The 18,074-nt window shown below is 42.5% G+C and overlaps 1 protein-coding gene across 1 annotated transcript in view; it reads left to right on the plus strand.

The window, feature by feature from the left end:
* Nucleotides 1-17,879, plus strand: part of SOS1 (SOS Ras/Rac guanine nucleotide exchange factor 1) — a 42,882-nt gene extending 25,003 nt beyond the window's left edge. The window contains exons 11-22 of the mRNA XM_035111024.2: nt 726-807; nt 1,678-1,800; nt 2,637-2,740; nt 4,269-4,491; nt 5,245-5,364; nt 6,584-6,746; nt 9,127-9,244; nt 10,084-10,256; nt 10,546-10,662; nt 11,145-11,409; nt 11,994-12,112; nt 13,315-17,879. Coding sequence (XP_034966915.1) covers nt 726-807; nt 1,678-1,800; nt 2,637-2,740; nt 4,269-4,491; nt 5,245-5,364; nt 6,584-6,746; nt 9,127-9,244; nt 10,084-10,256; nt 10,546-10,662; nt 11,145-11,409; nt 11,994-12,112; nt 13,315-13,809 — 2,102 coding nt within the window. The 3' untranslated portion in view covers nt 13,810-17,879. The remainder of the gene's footprint in view (nt 1-725; nt 808-1,677; nt 1,801-2,636; nt 2,741-4,268; nt 4,492-5,244; nt 5,365-6,583; nt 6,747-9,126; nt 9,245-10,083; nt 10,257-10,545; nt 10,663-11,144; nt 11,410-11,993; nt 12,113-13,314) is intronic.
* Nucleotides 17,880-18,074: the final 195 nt, after the last annotated feature.

Raw genomic sequence — 18,074 nt, forward strand, 5'->3', positions numbered from 1 at the left:
ACTGCTGCTTGACATGCTTAAGTTAAACACCCTCCTGTGTACAGGAAAGAAGGGGGAAACTCTTTTCTGATAAACTTCTGTTCTTCTGGTAGTACATTCTGACCACCCATCAGATGATGTGTTTTCATGTTTGAGTGTGGTTTGCATTGTTATTTGATTCTTTCACATGTGTAGTTTCCTAGCTTGGAGCTACCTTCACAATCTAGGGACACATTTCACCCCTCAAGCAGTAGCAGCTAGCAGGGTGGCCCAGGCTGGGGTGTGTGTGTGTGCTACTCACCTAGTTTCCCAATGCCACACACGCTGCTGACTACCAAGAGGGGGAGGGGCAAGGCAGCAGGGAGCTTGGTGTGGTGCAGGCACAGTGGCAAAGCCAGTTCAATGCCCCCATCAAGTTCCTTAATGTCTTGTCCCTCTCTCAGTAACTGGCAATGACATGCAGTGTTATTAGGCCAGATGCACAACACCACCCTGCTTCCTCACTGGCTAGTACTCCCTTCAGTAAAATACAGTTGGCTCCAGAGTCCCAGAAGCAAGATGTTGCTTTACCTTTTTGCCTACAAAGAGAGCAGAAATCCATCTAGAATGAATGCCCTTTCCCCATTCCCTCAGCCACGATTAGGTGACATCTCTTACATCTGCATCAGACTCCAGGGTTTGAGGCTTCTGAAGTTAACACTTATATTTAAAACAATATAGTGAAATATTTATTTTGTCTATCCTAGATCCCAACTTTGTTCGAACATTTCTTACAACATATAGATCTTTTTGCAAGCCTCAGGAATTACTGAGTCTCCTGATAGAACGGTAAGAGGACTTTTCTGAAATACTGTGTTGTAATTTTGGTTCCCTTCTTCTGAGATGAGTTTTAAAATAAAACTTTTATCCTGTGGAAAGGGGTGTGTGTGCTTATGCCTATTCCCTCTTCCCCCTAAGCACACCCTGGCTATTGTCCACTACCTCCAGAATGGAAGTTAAGGGAGACTAAAATTTGCCGCCTCTCCCTTCCTCTAATAGAGCTATCCTATCAGTGGAACTCTGTTCGTGGGAAACCAGAAGCTAATCCATATTCCTTTACAGATTTGCATTTAAGAAAAACCCAAATGCATATTTCATGGGAAATAATTTCTTCCCAATTTGGTGTGAATCTTCAATTCCACATTCTGTGCTTTACGTGCATACCTAAATAAATGAAGTTACAGCACTTGACTGCTTTAATGTGTGTGAAATTAAACACATATTTAATTTGAAGTACAGGCAACTTCCCATTCACATGTGCTCTATTTGCATGTAACTATGTGTACATGGGGTACCAGGAACCCAGAAGTAGAATCCAGAAATGGGGATCACCCTGGAGAGTGCTCCTAGCTCATGGGGAGACTCTCCCCAGAGCCTCCCCAGCTAACATCACATCAGCTGAGCAAACCCTGCAGTCCCCTATCTCATGTGAGCCGGAAGGGCAGCGGGTCTTGTTGACCGCCTCAGCTGATGTGCAAAGAAGAAGCTTCCCTGCACATCAGCTGTGCAAGCCCCGCTGTCCCCTCCGGCTTATGCCTGAGCAACAGTGGGACTTGTTGAGTGACTCACTGCAGAATTTTAATCCTATCCCTTATCATTCATTGCAAATGTTAAATACATGTTTAGTAACCTACTTTTTACATTACTATCCCACATTAGATTTGAAATTCCAGAACCTGAACCAACGGAAGCAGACCGCATAGCTATGGAGAATGGAGATCAACCTCTTAGCGCAGAGCTAAAAAGATTTAGGAAGGAATATATACAACCTGTACAGCTCCGGTAAGTAATCTTAAGTGTGTAAACTGCATCTTATTTAGATTTAGATCCCAATTTTTAAAATCAGTGGGTGGGATCCAAAGGACTGTACAATGCTCTATGCATACACCAGAGCTTTTCAACCTTCCCACCACTGCACTTTGAAAAACCCACTTCTGATCCAGAGTTCCACATGACTGATCTTTATTTGAAATGTATGCCTCAAAGTTTGTGTAATTTCTTAATGAACTGTGCTACCTTTATTAATGTAGTTATGATATGCCTTATCTGAAAATATTTCAGAAATGGCACTTCATCTACCTTGTGTTTCACTTAATAGTATTGTTACTTATATATTTTCTTCATTACAGATCTTAATTCAGTGATACTTTTAACCTTTTCCAGAACATTATATCACCTAACTAATATTGTGTCTCATATTCTGTATTGTTTATTCACCATTTTAATTCCACTAGATGATGCACGAGCCATTGCAATCTAGAGGGAGATAGAATTCATCATTGAGAGACATACCTTTTAACATTTTTGAGGATGACCATAGACATAAACTGACCTTTTGCTCTGGCTAGGTTTGCTACCACTGCACACATTCACCCAGCTACCAGAGCTTGGACTGGAGATTGGGGGAACTCAGTGTTCTAGTCCTCCATTTTGAGGCCCAGCAAGTCAGACAGGAGTTTTGGCATGGATCCTGACAGCTGTACAGCACTTCTTCAGGGAGTCAGGACAGTATATATGCTGTAAAATGAAACCAGCCCTACGGCTCTAATAGACTTTGTCAAAAATATATCGTATAAACCTTGTCCTCAAATATTGTATAATTTCTGTTAATGTTATAGAGTTCTAAATGTATGCCGGCACTGGGTGGAGCATCACTTCTATGATTTTGAGAGAGATGTAGATCTACTGCAACGGTTGGAAGAATTCATTGGCACTGTCAGAGGTATTTGATTTGATTATTGCAAAGATCTTGCATGATCTGCTTCTTTTTCTTTTGTACCTATTTTATTGAATTGTAATGTTTCAGTTTGCCAGTTGGGCTTCATAAGGCAGAGGTCACTAATGAGATACACAGATAGGCACCCTGAGCCAGGAGATCCAAGAGTCATTCAGGCTGAGCATGTGGCAGCAAGACTGATCTCAAAGTCACACTGATTTTAGGACTAAAAAAATAATTTCCCTCCAGTTTTTGTTGAAGATTATGGTAGCAACTGGAAGTAAGATTTCCAGGTGCAGAAAAGGCCATTCTAGGCAGTTAGATGCTTGGCTGTAGGTGGGTGTCTTTTGGTACTGATCGGAAGTTAAGAGCTCAGGGATCTCTCTAAGCTACTGACAAATACTGTTGTGATTGAAATAGGATATGAAGGATATTTGGCTTTAGTAATTCCAAAAGTTTCCAGGCCACTGTACAGAGGGCCAGGACACTCGCTTTCCCTGTCAATAGAATTGTAGTTGAAAGGGACCCTGGGGGTTATCTAGTCCAATCCCCTGCAATGTAGGAATCTCAACTAAAGTATCCATGACAAATGGCCATCCTATCCAACATCTGCTTAGAAACCTCCAATGAAGGAGAGTCTGCCACCTTCTGAGGGAGTCCGTTCCATTGTCCAATAGCTTTTACTGTCAGAAAGTTTTCTGATGTTTACTAAGAATCTCCTTTCTTGTAACTGGAAGCCATTAGTTTGTGTCCTACCCTCCAGAGCAAGAGAAAACAAGCTTGCTCCATCTTCCTTGTAACAGACCTTCAGATATTTGAAGATACAGTCATACCTCGACATCTGAACGCTTTGACTTCTGAAGGTTTCAACTTCCGAAGTCGACAACCCCGGAAGTCTTTTCGCCGCGCACGGTCGGCGCATGTGCAGAAGCGTGAAATCACGCTTCGCGCATGCACCAACAGCGCGCTTCAACAACCGAAAACCTCGACTTACGAAGACGGCCGTGGAACGGATCGTCTTCGTAAGTCGAGGTGCCACTGTAGCTATCTTGTCTTCTCTCAGTCTCTTCTGGCTAGAGCCAAGGTGATAGTGTGTGGTGGTGGTGGTGGGGATTGGGGACAAACTGGTACTCTCTTGTAGCGACATACAACACTTAGGAAATACATTACCACAAGACATGATGATCGCTAGTTTAGCTAGGTTTAAGCAAAAGGATTAGGCATTTTAAAATGTAGATCTGTGTCTGGGGCCTCATGTTCAGAAACAGTACATTATAGGCCTCATCACTAAATGCTGGGAACAAAGGGGATGACTGTCTCCTCCGTGCCTTATTTGTGAGTTTCCTGGTTGCATCTGGCTGTTGGTGCTAGATCAGATGACTCTGGTTTCGTTTTCTGAATTTCTCACATTGTCTTCCACTGTTCTCCCATTACCGGTAGGTAAATGAGTATTTTCATTATTGGAACGTTTCTAGCTACTAGGTAACATTGTTATTATTCAAATGCTAGAATGTCTTTTTCTTTTACTTCTCAGGTAAAGCTATGAAGAAATGGGTTGAGTCAATTACAAAGATAATCCATAGGAAAAAGCAAGCACAAGCAATTGGGCCAAGTCACAATATTACTTTTGAAAGCTCACCACCTCCAATTGAGTGGCATATTAGCAAGCCAGGACACATTGAAACATTTGACCTGCTCACGTTGCATCCAATAGAAATTGCTCGACAGCTCACATTACTTGAATCTGAACTTTACAGGTAGCTCTGAAAGCAATATTATTCTCTTCTACATCATAATATGCAAGCAATGTAGTGTTTGGTGCTGGTCATTTCTGCATTCAGTTCTTACTAGCAAAGCTATTCATATTGCATTTGGGGAGCAATGTTCCAAATTGTGACTCCAGTATATATTAATGTGAATTTGATATAGGTAGTAAAGTGTTAATTTATTTTCATATGTTGGCTATTTGGAGCTCACTGTTAAAAATGTGTTATGAAAGCAAAGTTTGTAAGCTATAAGCTTCCAGAACCTGATTTCAGAATTATTGGTTATTTGTAATAATCTAGATGTATGTAGTAACTTAAAGGTAAAGGGACCCCTGACCGTTACGTCCAGTTGCGGACGACTCTGGGGTTGCAGCGCTCCTCTTGCTTTACTGGTTGAGGGAGCTGGCGTTTGTCCACAGACAGCTTCCAGATCATGTGGCCAGCATGACTAAGCCACTTCTGGTGAACCAGAGCAGCACACGGAAACACCGTTTACCTTCCCACTGGAGCAGTACCTATTTATCTACTTGCACTGTGTGCTTTTGAACTGCTAGGTTGGCAGGAGCTGGGACCAAACAATGGGAGCTCACCCCGTTGCGGGGATTTGAACTGCCAACCTTCTGATTGGCAAGCCCTAGGCTCTCTGGTTTAACCCACAGCGCCACCCGCGTCCCAAGTAGTAGCTTAATTGACCATAAAATGATAGCCTTTTCTCTGTAAATTATATTCATTGTCAATTTGTAGAGCTGTGCAACCATCAGAGCTGGTTGGAAGTGTATGGACAAAAGAAGATAAGGAAATCAATTCTCCTAACCTGCTCAAGATGATACGACATACCACAAATCTTACTTTGTGGTTTGAAAAGTAAGTTGTTTGAGTGCTTTGACTAAGATCTTCTAAATATTGATATTAACATCCAGGTCCATACAGAGATAGTCTGAGACCTGAGGTAGGAGTCTTGTTGGAATGACCAAAAAAAAAAAACACCAGCCAAAGGCATTGGGTAAACCTTTGTTTGGATGGAGGGGTGATTATAGCCTCTGCCTGCCCCTCCTTATTAAGGGTATCTTGTTAACAAGGAATCTGGGGGTGTGGATTCTGTCCGACACCTGGATGTGGGCTTGGACCATGCCACGAGCCCAACAGGGATCCCACAGGGTGTCCCTGTTTGATGTAAGTCATAGGGCTCCACATATTGGTGGTTTACCCTTAGTTTGACTGTCTGCAGATGGGCGGGAGTTGAGATACAGTCTGGCTTCACCCAATGCCTAAGCCAAACCGTGCACATTTGTAACCAATAAAGTTGTGGCCTATTCAAACCCCTAAACCAAATCCACTTGTCTGTGTGTTTATTATCCACTAGGGAACTGTGGATCACGGGGTCTTGGCATGCAACATCATTCCTGAGCTGCAACTTGGCAAAATATTGGAGCTTCATAGAAGGAAATAATTGTAGCAAGAACAATAATTCCTAAACTCAGTTGTTTGAAGTCTAAGAATTGAAAGACAGTATATTCTTTCAATTATGCACTGGTTTTAGACTGAGTTAGTAGTCCTCAAATTGTGCTTTGAGAAATTAAATAATTAAAGGCTCGTCTGAGTTTAGTGGAGCTGCGGATGCAGGAACCTGTCTATTGCATGTCTCATGATTCATTCTCTAGTCTTGCTGCCTCAGCTCCCTCTCAGGGTCAATAATCTGGCTGCATCTCTCCATCAGGCATGATAAGATCATTCAGTCATTCCTGTTTATCATGCAGTAGAATTCCCTCCATAGGAGCGGATGGCCCTTTGCAGCTCTGTATGAGTTTTACTTCTCCAGACTGTTTCATTCCTATGGTGTGTGCCCTGATCATACAGAAACAAGAGGTGGACTCTTCTGAAAGCAGACTTTTACTTTCCTACTGGTGTGCAAGTTTAACGTCTAATGTTCTCCCATTTGGATTCAGAAAAGAAGTTGGCTGCAGTAATTATATCAGCTGTTTGGAAACCCCTGTATTAAGTCACACTTGTCAAAATAAAATTATATTAAATTGGTGCTTTTTAACATTCTTGTACTGATAAGTACATCTTTTTGTACATTTAGATGCATCATAGAAACAGAAAACCTAGAGGAAAGAGTAATTGTAGTATGCCGGATAATTGAGATATTGCAAGTTTTCCAAGAACTAAACAATTTTAATGGTGTTCTTGAAGTTGTCAGTGCTATGAACTCTGCACCTATTTACAGACTGGATCATACCTTTGAGGTAAGTCACATGTAGATCTAGAAACTGTAATTGTTTTAACTGTTGCTGAATAAAATATCATTGAAAAAACAAAGACATTTAAACCAAAACCACTTTCTTCTTTTTCTTCAGTCTTCAGCATCAGCGCTGGGAAGGCTGTTGGGCAAATTTTTCTTTACATGGAGATAATCTCAGGGTTACATTAAACACTTACAAAATGCAGTGCAAATGTTTGTTTTGTCCCATGTACAAGGGTAGGAAGCCTCTGTGACATCTTGTTTTTTCTTTGCCAAAAGTTCCTTTGTGCATCTTGTCCCCATTTGCAGACTGCATACCGTGTTTCCCCTTTTTTAATACGTAGTCATAAAGTAAGCCATGGCAGGGTTTTTATGCATTCGGGAAATATAAGACATACCCCAAAAATAAGACGTACCTTCTTGCTTTCCTTTAGAGCCTCGAGAGGCTTGAAACCAGTTGGGAGGGGGTGCATGAATTGAGTGCGTCACCAGGCGAGCCGCGCTGGGAGCCTCCCCGCTCTTCCCAGGACTTTTTTCCACTTGGGCCAAGCGCCCAGATGGGAAAACCCCTCGATGTCGGGAGCCCTGCTGGCCCCTTCCGCGCTGCCGGAATGTTGTGGGGCCACATGGCCCGAAGCAGAGCGGCGGCGGATGACAGGCAGCGGCAGGAGCCGCGCCGCCGAAACGTTCTGGGGCCGCATGGCCCGAGGCAGAGCGGCGGCGGGTGACAGGCGGCGGCAGGAGCCGCGCCGCCGGAATGTTCTGGGGCCGCATGGCCCGAAGCAGAGCGGCGGCGGATGACAGGCGGCGGCAGGAGCCGTGCCGCCGAAACGTTCTGGGGCAGCATGGCCCGAAGCAGAGCAGCGGCGGATGACAGGCGGCGGCAGGAGCCGCGCCGCCGAAACGTTCTCGGGCCGCATGGCCCAAGGCAGAGCGGTGGCGGGTGACAGGCGGCGGCAGGAGCCGCGCCGCCGAAATGTTCTGGGGCCGCATGGCCCGAAGCAGAGCAGCGGCGGATGACAGGCGGCGGCAGGAGCCGCGCCGCCGAAACGTTCTGGGGCAGCATGGCCCGAAGCAGAGCGGCGGCGGATGACAGGCGGCGGCAGGAGCCGCGCCGCCGAAACGTTCTCGGGCCGCATGGCCCAAGGCAGAGCGGCGGCGGGAGGCAGCGAGAAGTAAAGGGCAGAACCGGGCAAAAGAGCTCGACACTTGTGTGTTGGTTCGCCCTGGTTCCCGCAGACCCCTTTCCGGCAGAAAAATGGCAGGGGCAACCGTGGTGGTGGCAGCGTTAACGGCGCCAGGAGGAGGCGGTGGATGCAGTCTGAGGCAAGGCGCTGCTCCGCTCGCCGCCTGGCTCAGCTCGTTGAAAGGGAAGGAGGGGAGCCAAGGAGGGAGAAAGCAGGGCGGGAGAAAAGCCTTTCCTCTTCGCTAAGTCCTGCCATCTCTGCCAGAACTCGGGCAGCGGGGGAAGCGGAGCGCTCGCGGGAGGCGAGTCGTCTGGGGCGTGTGAACGCGACGCTGTGGCGGAGCGGAGCGCTGTTTTATCGGTGCTGTTGGGTGCTGGCGGGGAATTCCAGGTCTCCCTGAATTCCGCTCACAGCCCCTCCCTGCTCTCTCTCCGGTAAAAGGAAGAATGGGTGGGGGTGAGCTAACGTATGTGTCATGATGGTGGCGGGTGTACGTGTGAATCACTTTGCTGAAGAGCCCAGGGCGGAACAGAGACCAAGGAAGAGCAGGTCTCTCCCCCCCTCCTGGCACTCCGCCCTTTGGGTCTTTAGGTTTAGCTCTGCACAGATAATAATAAGGGTAACCCAGGCAAGAGGGGAAATCGCTGCGTCTCTTTCCTCTCTGCTGGTGCCGGGTAAAGCACCCAAGACCTAGTGTTGTTGCCATTGTTTGGCTTTGGGTTTCCTGCCTTCATTTGTAGCGCTGCTTTCTTAAAGCAGTGTACAGTTCTTACTAGCCGTAAGGAGGTACTTACAGTAATAATAATAAAAAGACACCCCCCGAAAATAAGCCATAGGCTTATTTTCTTGAGTAAAATTAATATAAGACGGTGTCTTAAAATGTGGGACACACGGTATATTCCCTACACTGAGATTATCTCCATGGTGGAAAAGCATTGTGTTAAGAAGTAGTGTCTCTTCTCTCCACAAGAAAGTGGGGCTGAAGCTGAGCAATTGAAAACTAGAGCAAAAAATCAAGGGGCACTTCCCAGTGCCACACATAATATAATCCATTTTTGGATATGGAAAGCACTTCAGTATGTAAGGGGTGAGTGAACCCTGCAAGTGAATCTACATATTTGACTGGCCCTTAATTTGAGATCACTGATAACGTGGTTTGTAGTTGTCCATGTCTCAGCTTTCTTTATGCATCTTCAGCAAATCCCAAGCCGCCAGAAAAAGATTTTTGAAGAAGCTCATGAACTGAGTGAAGACCATCATAAGAAATACTTGGCAAAACTCAGGTCTATTAATCCTCCATGTGTGCCTTTCTTTGGTAAGTAAGATTTATTCTTGAAGAATATATAAAATGTTGATAAGCCACAGAACTATTAAGAAGCCATTTCTTAAATATATTAGTGGAGCTTGCTATATTGTTTGGAATAGCCAGGCATTTCAAAGAATCAGTATTTCAACTTCAAAAGCTTTCCCCCCTGTTAAATATCAAATCCACAATTTCACTACATTTTAGTTGGAACCCTTGACCTGATTTTTCAGCTATCTTCATGTGTTAGGTACTAATACAAATTAGTTTTTAACTCATTTAGAAACACTAAGCATTTGTGAAGTGTTCTTTGTGGTTCAAGCTTAACCAGGAAAATATCAAAGGATGGAGATCAGATAAAGTGCTCCAATTTACTCTGTGGTTGTTTTTTTAACTGTGTGCTATACTCTACTTGATAAATATACTTTCTGACTGTGCTTTGACATTAGGCTGGTTCAGATATAATGATCTCTGTCTAATAAACCATGGTGTTTTAACAGAACAAACATTGTGCCTGTGTGCCTTCTCCTTTCCTTTTCCCTTCTCCAGTACAGTCATACCTCTGGTTGCGTACACTGCTGGTTGCATATGCTGCGGGTTGCGTACTCGGCAGACCCGGAAGTGTTTACTTCCACGTTCCGCCGCATGCGCAGAAGCATTCTGCGTGCTTCACGCACGTGCTAAAGCTTGGAGGAGAGGAGATCAAGAATCCCTTTGTTGGATCTTCAGAAATTTTTGAAGTGCATAATTCAACCTTCCCAAAGTCTTTGTAGCTCTAACCTTAATTCTAGTTTTCCATTGCAAGACCATAACCTTTTTATAGCTGCAATTTTTTTGGACATTAATTGTAGGAATTTATTTAACAAACATCTTGAAAACGGAAGAAGGCAATCCTGAATTTCTCAAACGACATGGGAAAGAACTTATCAATTTCAGTAAGCGGAGGAAAGTGGCTGAGATAACAGGGGAGATCCAACAGTACCAGAACCAGCCATACTGCCTAAGAGGAGAAGCTGATATCAGAGTAAGTAGGATTTTTTGCTCTTCCAGGTTCAGCTTCCTTTTAACGGCCATGAGGAAATGTTTATACTGTAGGTTGAAGCTCCTTTGCTGACCAGAGTATTGTGCTGATTTTATTACGCCTGAGTTTATTTTCAGCCCTTAGACTGGCTTCCAGCTCTACAGTCCTCCTATTTCTCAATTATCAATTTCTAGAGCACGTCCTCATCAAATAAGAGTTGATTTTAATCTGGTTTTCTGTTCAACAGATCTGTCAATTCTGTGCTAATTTTTCTGAATATCTTGGGTTTCAGAAATTTTTTGAAAATCTGAATCCAATGGGAAATAGCATGGAAAAAGAGTTTGCAGATTATCTGTTCAACAAGTCTCTAGAAATAGAGCCACGTAACGTCAAGCCACCCCCAAGATTTGTGAGTATTTAGATTTTATTCTCAGTTAATTTATGCTATTAAATACAGTTGGAGCTGCACAAACTTTTTAAAAGAAAAAAAGTAAGTACAGTGGAACCTCGGTTTATGAATTTTCAGTTTACGAACGCCGCAGACCCATCTGGAACGGATTAATTAACTTCCCATTACTTTCAATGGGAAAGCTCGCTTCAGTTTATGAACGCTTCAGTTTATGAACAGACTTCCGGAACCAATTACACTCATACCTCGGGTTAAGTACGCTTCAGGTTGAGTACTCCGCGGAACCGTCTGGAACGGATTAATCCACTTTCCATTACTTTCAATGGGAAAGTTCGCTTCAGTTTATGAACACTTCAGTTTATGAACAGACTTCCGGAACCAATTGTGTTCATAAACCGAGGTACCACTGTATTTTACAGTAAAAACTATTACATTAACTCAGTGTTCTTCATATAAGCAGTGTTTTGTTTTTTTCTACACAGCCCAAAAAGTACACCTATCCTCTCAAATCTCCGGGTGTTCGTCCATCAAACCCAAGACCAGGCACCATGAGACACCCTACACCTCTGCAACAGGAGCCAAGAAAAATCAGTTACAGTCGTGTCCCTGAGAGTGAAACAGAAAGTGCTGCTTCTGCACCAAACTCTCCAAGAACACCGCTCACCCCACCTCCACCATCGTCCACTTCCAGCACCACAGATGTCTGCAGCGTCTTTGACTCTGATCCCTCCACCCCTTTTCATTCAAGTAGGTGCTCTAGCTAGGATTGAGCTATTCTTCTCCTTCTTAAGTAGTTTGGCCTGTGTCGCATGTGGGCCTGTTTTCTGATACTGCTGTTATGTGCCAAACCTCAGGAAATATGAGTTGATGCTTGTATTTTGAAAACTCTTTTCTTAAATTTGATTGAATTCAAACCATGATTGAAAAGGGAAGACTGAGATGTACTGTTTTAAGTGAATGCCTTGTTTTCTGTTTGTTCATGATTAGTGCTTGGCAGGATGCTAGTAACAGGGACAATTATTTTATTTTCTTAATTCCTTTTGTTTCTTTCCTGGCCTTTATCAATCCATGGTCCGAGGGCATATTAAAATATGAGATACAATACTAAGAATACCACAACCATTGGCAGCTCTTTGGCTTAAGCTGCATTGTTTTGTTTGTGAAAATAAATCCTGATTCCTCAAGAACTTAGCAGGAAAAGGCTTCTAGATAAGAGGCATACATTTTATATGCTGTATTGTACTTTGTGTGTTTAGAATTTACTGTTAAAGTACTAGAAAAGTAGAAAAATTCAAATGTGATGGATAGTAGAATTTTTCATACTCTTTCAGGGTCAGCTTCTGTGTCTTCCATAAGTTTTCCAAAAAGCTCAGATGAAATTACTATTCCCCCTCCTATTCCTCCTCGGAGACGTCCAGAATCTGCTCCTGCTGAATCTTCTCCTTCAAAGGTAATTTCACCGCATTTCTCTCTGCAGAAACAGTGAGATGAAAATACAGTGGAGAGAGAGAGAGTCTGCTGTCATGGCCACCCCCACAACCTTTAAAGACAAAAGACCACTAGTGTGTGTCTCCCCACAGAGGAAACGGTTCATTCCCCCTTTTAAAATAAATGAATGGAGCTGCAAATTCACAACCTGGTTTCATTTAATTCTTATACAAGGTGACAGCAAAAGTTAACATTCACTTGGGGAAAAACATTCTGGTTTTTTTATGCTCCACCTATAATCTATAATGATAAATGAGTTTGGCTTATTTTAATTTTAATGTAAAGGCACAGCATGAATGGGCTATTTAAAGCTGCTTTGGTGTTTCCATACCCACTCCCACCTCCCGGAGCTCCTGGAGCTCTGGTTCCTGCAGTTTCAGTTTTAAGTTGTTGTTTGAAAAAGGTAGGGATCCTGCTGCCGTACTCACAACTAGCAGCTTTAAGAAAGTTTAAAAAAGAAGACCCAATAAGGTATGCCCCTGCAAAAACAATGGGAGAACTAGTTTGGATCCCATCAAACCTCATAACCCTTTAAAAAAAAAGAGGAAGGGAGAAGGAACAATAACGGCTTTAGTAAAAATAAAGACTTTCACTGCTGTTCATCTGGAAATAAATTTCTGATCGCCACTGGTGACCCTATTTGTTCCTGTGCTTATAAGTTTTGCACCTGGGAACACCATTAGTGCAACTCTCTGTCTTTATCCATTAAAGGGCTCCCATCTCCTGTGCTGGATCTCCTACATATCCAGCCTGATTCCGTTTCCTCTTCCCATCTCTTGCTTCTGGAAGAGAATGTGGGCAATAGAGAAGAGTCTGACAACCCTCTCCTATTTCCCCCTCCTCCCTCACACACATCTTCTCCTTTATATGGGCATCCAGCTTTTGGGTAGTAGATTATGTCCACAACCCAAGGATTGGCTATTCCTGCCTTGGGCTTTCTCTAATTCTTTGAAGATGATCCATATTAGACTTGCTGTGTGGGTTCTTTCCACTGTGAAAGAGAACAACCTGTATTGGGTAACTCTCCCACTCACCTCTGCAGGTGGAATTACAATAGTCCAAAATGTCTTCACACTCTTTTGCGAGGTACCGCCTTGGCATATCTGTTCCCCAGTGCAACACTGAGGTCTTTGAATTATGTACTAACAAATCTTTCTATTTCAGATTTCTTCTGCACATCTGGACAGCCCACCAGCAATCCCACCTCGGCAGCCGACATCAAAAATCTATTCACCGAGATACTCTGTGCCAGACAGGACCTCCATCTCTGACCCCCCAGAAAGCCCACCTGTATTGCCACCTCGAGAACCTGTACGAACTCCTGATGTTTTCTCTAGTTCACCTCTCCATCTCCAACCACCACCCTTAGGCAGAAAAAGTGAACTTGGCAACACTTTCTTTCCCAACAGTCCATCTCCATTTACTCCGCCTCCCCCTCAGACCCCTTCTCCTCATGTTGTCCGGAGGCATTTGCCATCACCTCCTTTGATACCCCAAGATACGGACCTCCATTCTGTTGCTGGGCCACCTGTTCCTCCTCGGCAAAGCACTTCTCAACATATCCCAAAGCTTCCTCCAAAAACTTACAAAAGGGAGCCCACGCATCCACTGATGCATCGGGATGGACCCCCTTTGCTGGAGAATGCCCACTCCACCTGAATTCTCACTTGTGCTCAAAAGAGAATGCTTTCCCTGGTGCCATGTCTGTTGCTGGCAATAGATGCACTGTACCTTGTGGGCACCAAGGAGTTGAGCTGTGTTGCTCCTAACACTAAAGACTCTACGTTTGATATTTGGTGTACAAAAAGAAGAAAGAATCTTAATAACAGGCCCCTTATCGTGAATAAACTGTTGCTGTTTGTTAGTATAGTATGCAGGGCCCTGTTCTAAAGTCAGTGGACACCTGAATGTACCAGAAATCAGATTTGCAGATCTCTTTGGGCCAATAAGCAGACATTGTGCTTTGTGTAACGTCCTGTGAGGGATAAAATGCATAGTCCTGTATTCATCTGTCCACCATGATGTAAGTTCTTGGAGTAAAAATATTATGCACTTTTTTTAAAAAAAGAATCTCAAACAGGGAACTTGATAGTCTTCTTACTTTTTCTTTTGTTTTATTCCCTGCTTTCAAATCATGAACTGGACTGTGAGGAAGATCTGTGGTACTGAACTGAACCAACATAGAGCTAAGACATAGCACCGTACTGCAGTCCTGTTTACAAACTGTTACTAGTAATACATGGGTACCTAGGCTTCACCAAAGAGGTACTTTCCTCCTCCTTTATGAATATTATGGTGCCAGTTCAAAAAGAATTTTTTGCCGGTAAACAGAATGCCTAACTTTTAACCGCCTTTAAACAAAAGAGATTTAAGTCTTATATGAATGACACCAATGATGCAAACTGCAAAACAATGCTATTGTCAGAGTTCAATCTGTTTCTCCATTTAGAAGACTGTTAAATCTAGACTAGGTTAGGTCTTCATTTAAGGTTTACTGATAACCCACTTAATGGCTGGTAGTGCAACATCTTTGAGACTATGCCATGAAAATGCAAAAGATGATCCGCTGGCCATATTCCCTAGTTATCACCATGTTTTAACTAGCAGTAGGTAGATGAATAATCAGCACCCATAGAATTGCCTTGTAGTTGCATAAATAAATCATGTGTATATAGTGAATGTTGCATAAATATACTTGCAAATTGTTTTTAATTTAATTGAAATAAAGATACAGATATTTTGTCTGGCTGACATATATTAAATTATTGCATTTCTAAATGTACATTTCAGTTTAAAGCACTGAGGAGGAGACACATGCTGTGGTACACACCTCTCTTTCTTGCTCATTGTTTTAGTCTGTAAAGAATTTTTTTAGAAGAAATCCAAGGTTTGGCATGTGAAATAAACGTGTGTTAGGGGTGACTTGGAAGTGAACATCTGTGTGCTTAACATGGATCTCAAGCATATAATACAGTTCAGAATTCCAAAGTCTGTTTAACTTCTTAAACCTTGAAACTGATCTTGACAGTGTCAGAAATGTTTGAAAGAAACTAATCTACATGAATATTTTGCCTTGGATTATCCATAGACCTGTGAATTGCGCTTCTGATTCTAGTACTGTGATAGTAATGCATGCCACTTATTGAAGATATTTTAATCATTTCTACTACACTAGGACTTGTGAATGGTGCAGTATTGTATCCTTAGTTGCTAAGACTCTTATAGGATGTTTTCTCCTTGGCAAAACCAAAATATATTTCGGTAATCTAGAAAGCCATGTCACTGGAACAGTGATGGTAGAGGACTGTATCACCATGAAAGCCTACTGTTCTAAGACAACTTCTACAGCATTACGTAGTGTGGTCTTTGCATTTCAGGAAAACGTTCATTTAACCTGCATTAAATGGATCCTTCTTAACATGTACGATATGCAGAAACAAAAGGGCATTCTGAGATAAAAATTTGTATAATGCTAGCCTATGGCAAGTGTTAAGTTGAGCCCAGCTGAGGGTTAGAGATACTTTAAAATGACTGAACTTGCTTAGGGAAAGTTGAGAAACTGCTCCCTACTTAAATACATTTTTTCCCCTTGTAACACTAAAGGTAGTGGTAATGCTCCTGTCCATAAGAACTTTAAAATACTGCAGATGATATTACAGCCAGTTGAGCCAACTAGGAAAAACACTCTAATGTTGTTTCTCCAGGCTCTGCCTACAGAGTGAAAGTTCCCTAATCAATCCACTCCAGAAAAATGTGGGGGCAAATGATAAATCCATTTAGCATTTGCAAGCAGCAACATTTTGTATACATCTGTCTTATTCTTGTTTTGAGTGGAAAAATGATGTTCACTTAATATTTCCAGCAGCCCCATAGTTGCTAAGATTATTATGCTTGATACAACCCAGATACTTTGATAATTAAGCAGTATACAAAGAGTTTAAATAAATAAAATACTTAATCCAAGATGACAAAAGAATTGACTTAAGCAACTGAGAAACTAAGCCATTTGTTCCATTGAAGCTGTCTGTCAGCTTCATGGCCTCTTATGGTAGCTGAACTAAAATATTTAGGTCAGCAGAACTTATAAAAAGTGCAAATTTTAAATATGAGTGTGCAAAATTTCCCCGAATCCCCTGAAGCGGATGTTGTGCATGTGAAAAGTGTGTGTAGTTCTTCAGGCATCTTGTTTAATATAATCAACTTTCATTGTGTTAAATGTGCTGTGTTTTTAAGCACTGAAAATGTTTGTTTTGATCAGAATTACTTTGTGCTCACCCAAAACATCCATTATGTAGTTCATAGAACCATAGAATTTTAGAGTTGAAAGGGACCATGAGGGTCAATTGGGCCAACCCCTTGCAGTGCCCAGTGTGGGGCTCAAACCCACAAACCCTGAGATTTAAGAGTCATGCTTTTACCAACTGAGCTATCCCACCATTTGATGTTCTACAAGAAGTGGCGAGCTTTTACAGAAGTAAACTTCACTGCGTATTTCAAAATCCATCCCAATGAGTTGCTAGAATATTCCCCATAAACTACTTTGTATAATTTTAGTACCTCAATCAAGAGTTTGGAAAGTCACAAAGTAGGAAAGGAAACAAACTTTTTTGGGTCAAATATTTGTGTATGCAGACTTCTGACTTACATAGAACTCTTCACCAGGCAATCTAAAACACTATTTTTCATAGGATCAATATCTGTTTGTATACCGGTAGGAGTATAAACCCCATAAAAAGTTACATAACTGAACATCAGGAAGAATGGAGAGGTATCCAAGTACTGGTTATATAGAACCAAGTGGTTGACATACAGCTCACCCAGACTTGGAAATAAAAACTTGTTTCTCTAACAAATTTGCTATTAGAGGTTAATAGTAAACTGCCTTTTCACTCTCTGGAAGTAATGTGCCAACTGCAGTATAATAAGTAAAGTGGGAAGGAAATCTTGAGAGCCTGTAAGCAGGCAGTTGATGCCCATGTTTTGACCTTGCCATGCTGCAGTGGGATTTTTTTCATTTTGCCATGTCGCTGCTGCTTGCTGTCATACACACACGCCCCTGTAAGTCAGGCCATTGTTGCTCAAATTTTACCCATGGGTTTGTTTCCCCATTTTAAACTCTACCTTAGAATTGAGTAGGTTTGCAAATTAGTCTTCTGTGTTACATTTAAAATTGACTGAGATCCAAATCTGCATGCACATACCTGGGATTTTTAACCATCACCTCTCATACTACTGCATGCACTCCCTTCATTTCCTGAAAAGCTACTGTGTAGGATGAGATGCAAAATGAGCACCTGTGCAGGGAGGCATGGAGAATTTTGGGGTGTCTGTTTTTAAAAATAATAATAATAGGGAAGTAGTCTCCTAAGAAATTCAAGAAAGCATTCTTTTGTTCCGCCATGACTCCAAATAAAAATTGGCCTCACTGCTATGACAATGGCAGGTGGCACTTCGAGACTAGCAACATCTATTGAAGGTTAGCAGTGTTCAGTGTAGGTGGAGCTGTTTGGGGTGGTTTTGATTGGAGCTGGAAAAGTTCCTGAGTGGTTTTTGTTGGAACGTGTCAGCTTGTCTGAATGTTTTCTTGTCATTGTGTCTTGCCTGCTTGCTGTTCAGTGTACCAAAAAACTGCACAAATTAAATCCTTGCTGTTCCCTACATTTTTGATGGTTGAAAGGGAGGAGCTTGCTGTAATATAAAACCGGTTTTTAAATAACAATGGGGGGGGGGGAAATAAACAAGGCAACCTCTTTGGATGTTTTCTCTTGTGATGCTCAATCCAGAGGATTGAGTGCAAGAGGTAACTCACATACAGCTGCTGTAAATTGTGCTCTTAAACTGATCAGTGATCACTTCCATACTTACTGAAGAGCTAAATAATTTTTCTCTGCTAATGAAAAGTAAATGCAGGCCTATTGCTGATA

The sequence above is a fragment of the Zootoca vivipara genome, chromosome 3, assembly GCF_963506605.1.
Source record: "Zootoca vivipara chromosome 3, rZooViv1.1, whole genome shotgun sequence".
NCBI classification, from domain to species: domain Eukaryota; kingdom Metazoa; phylum Chordata; class Lepidosauria; order Squamata; family Lacertidae; genus Zootoca; species Zootoca vivipara.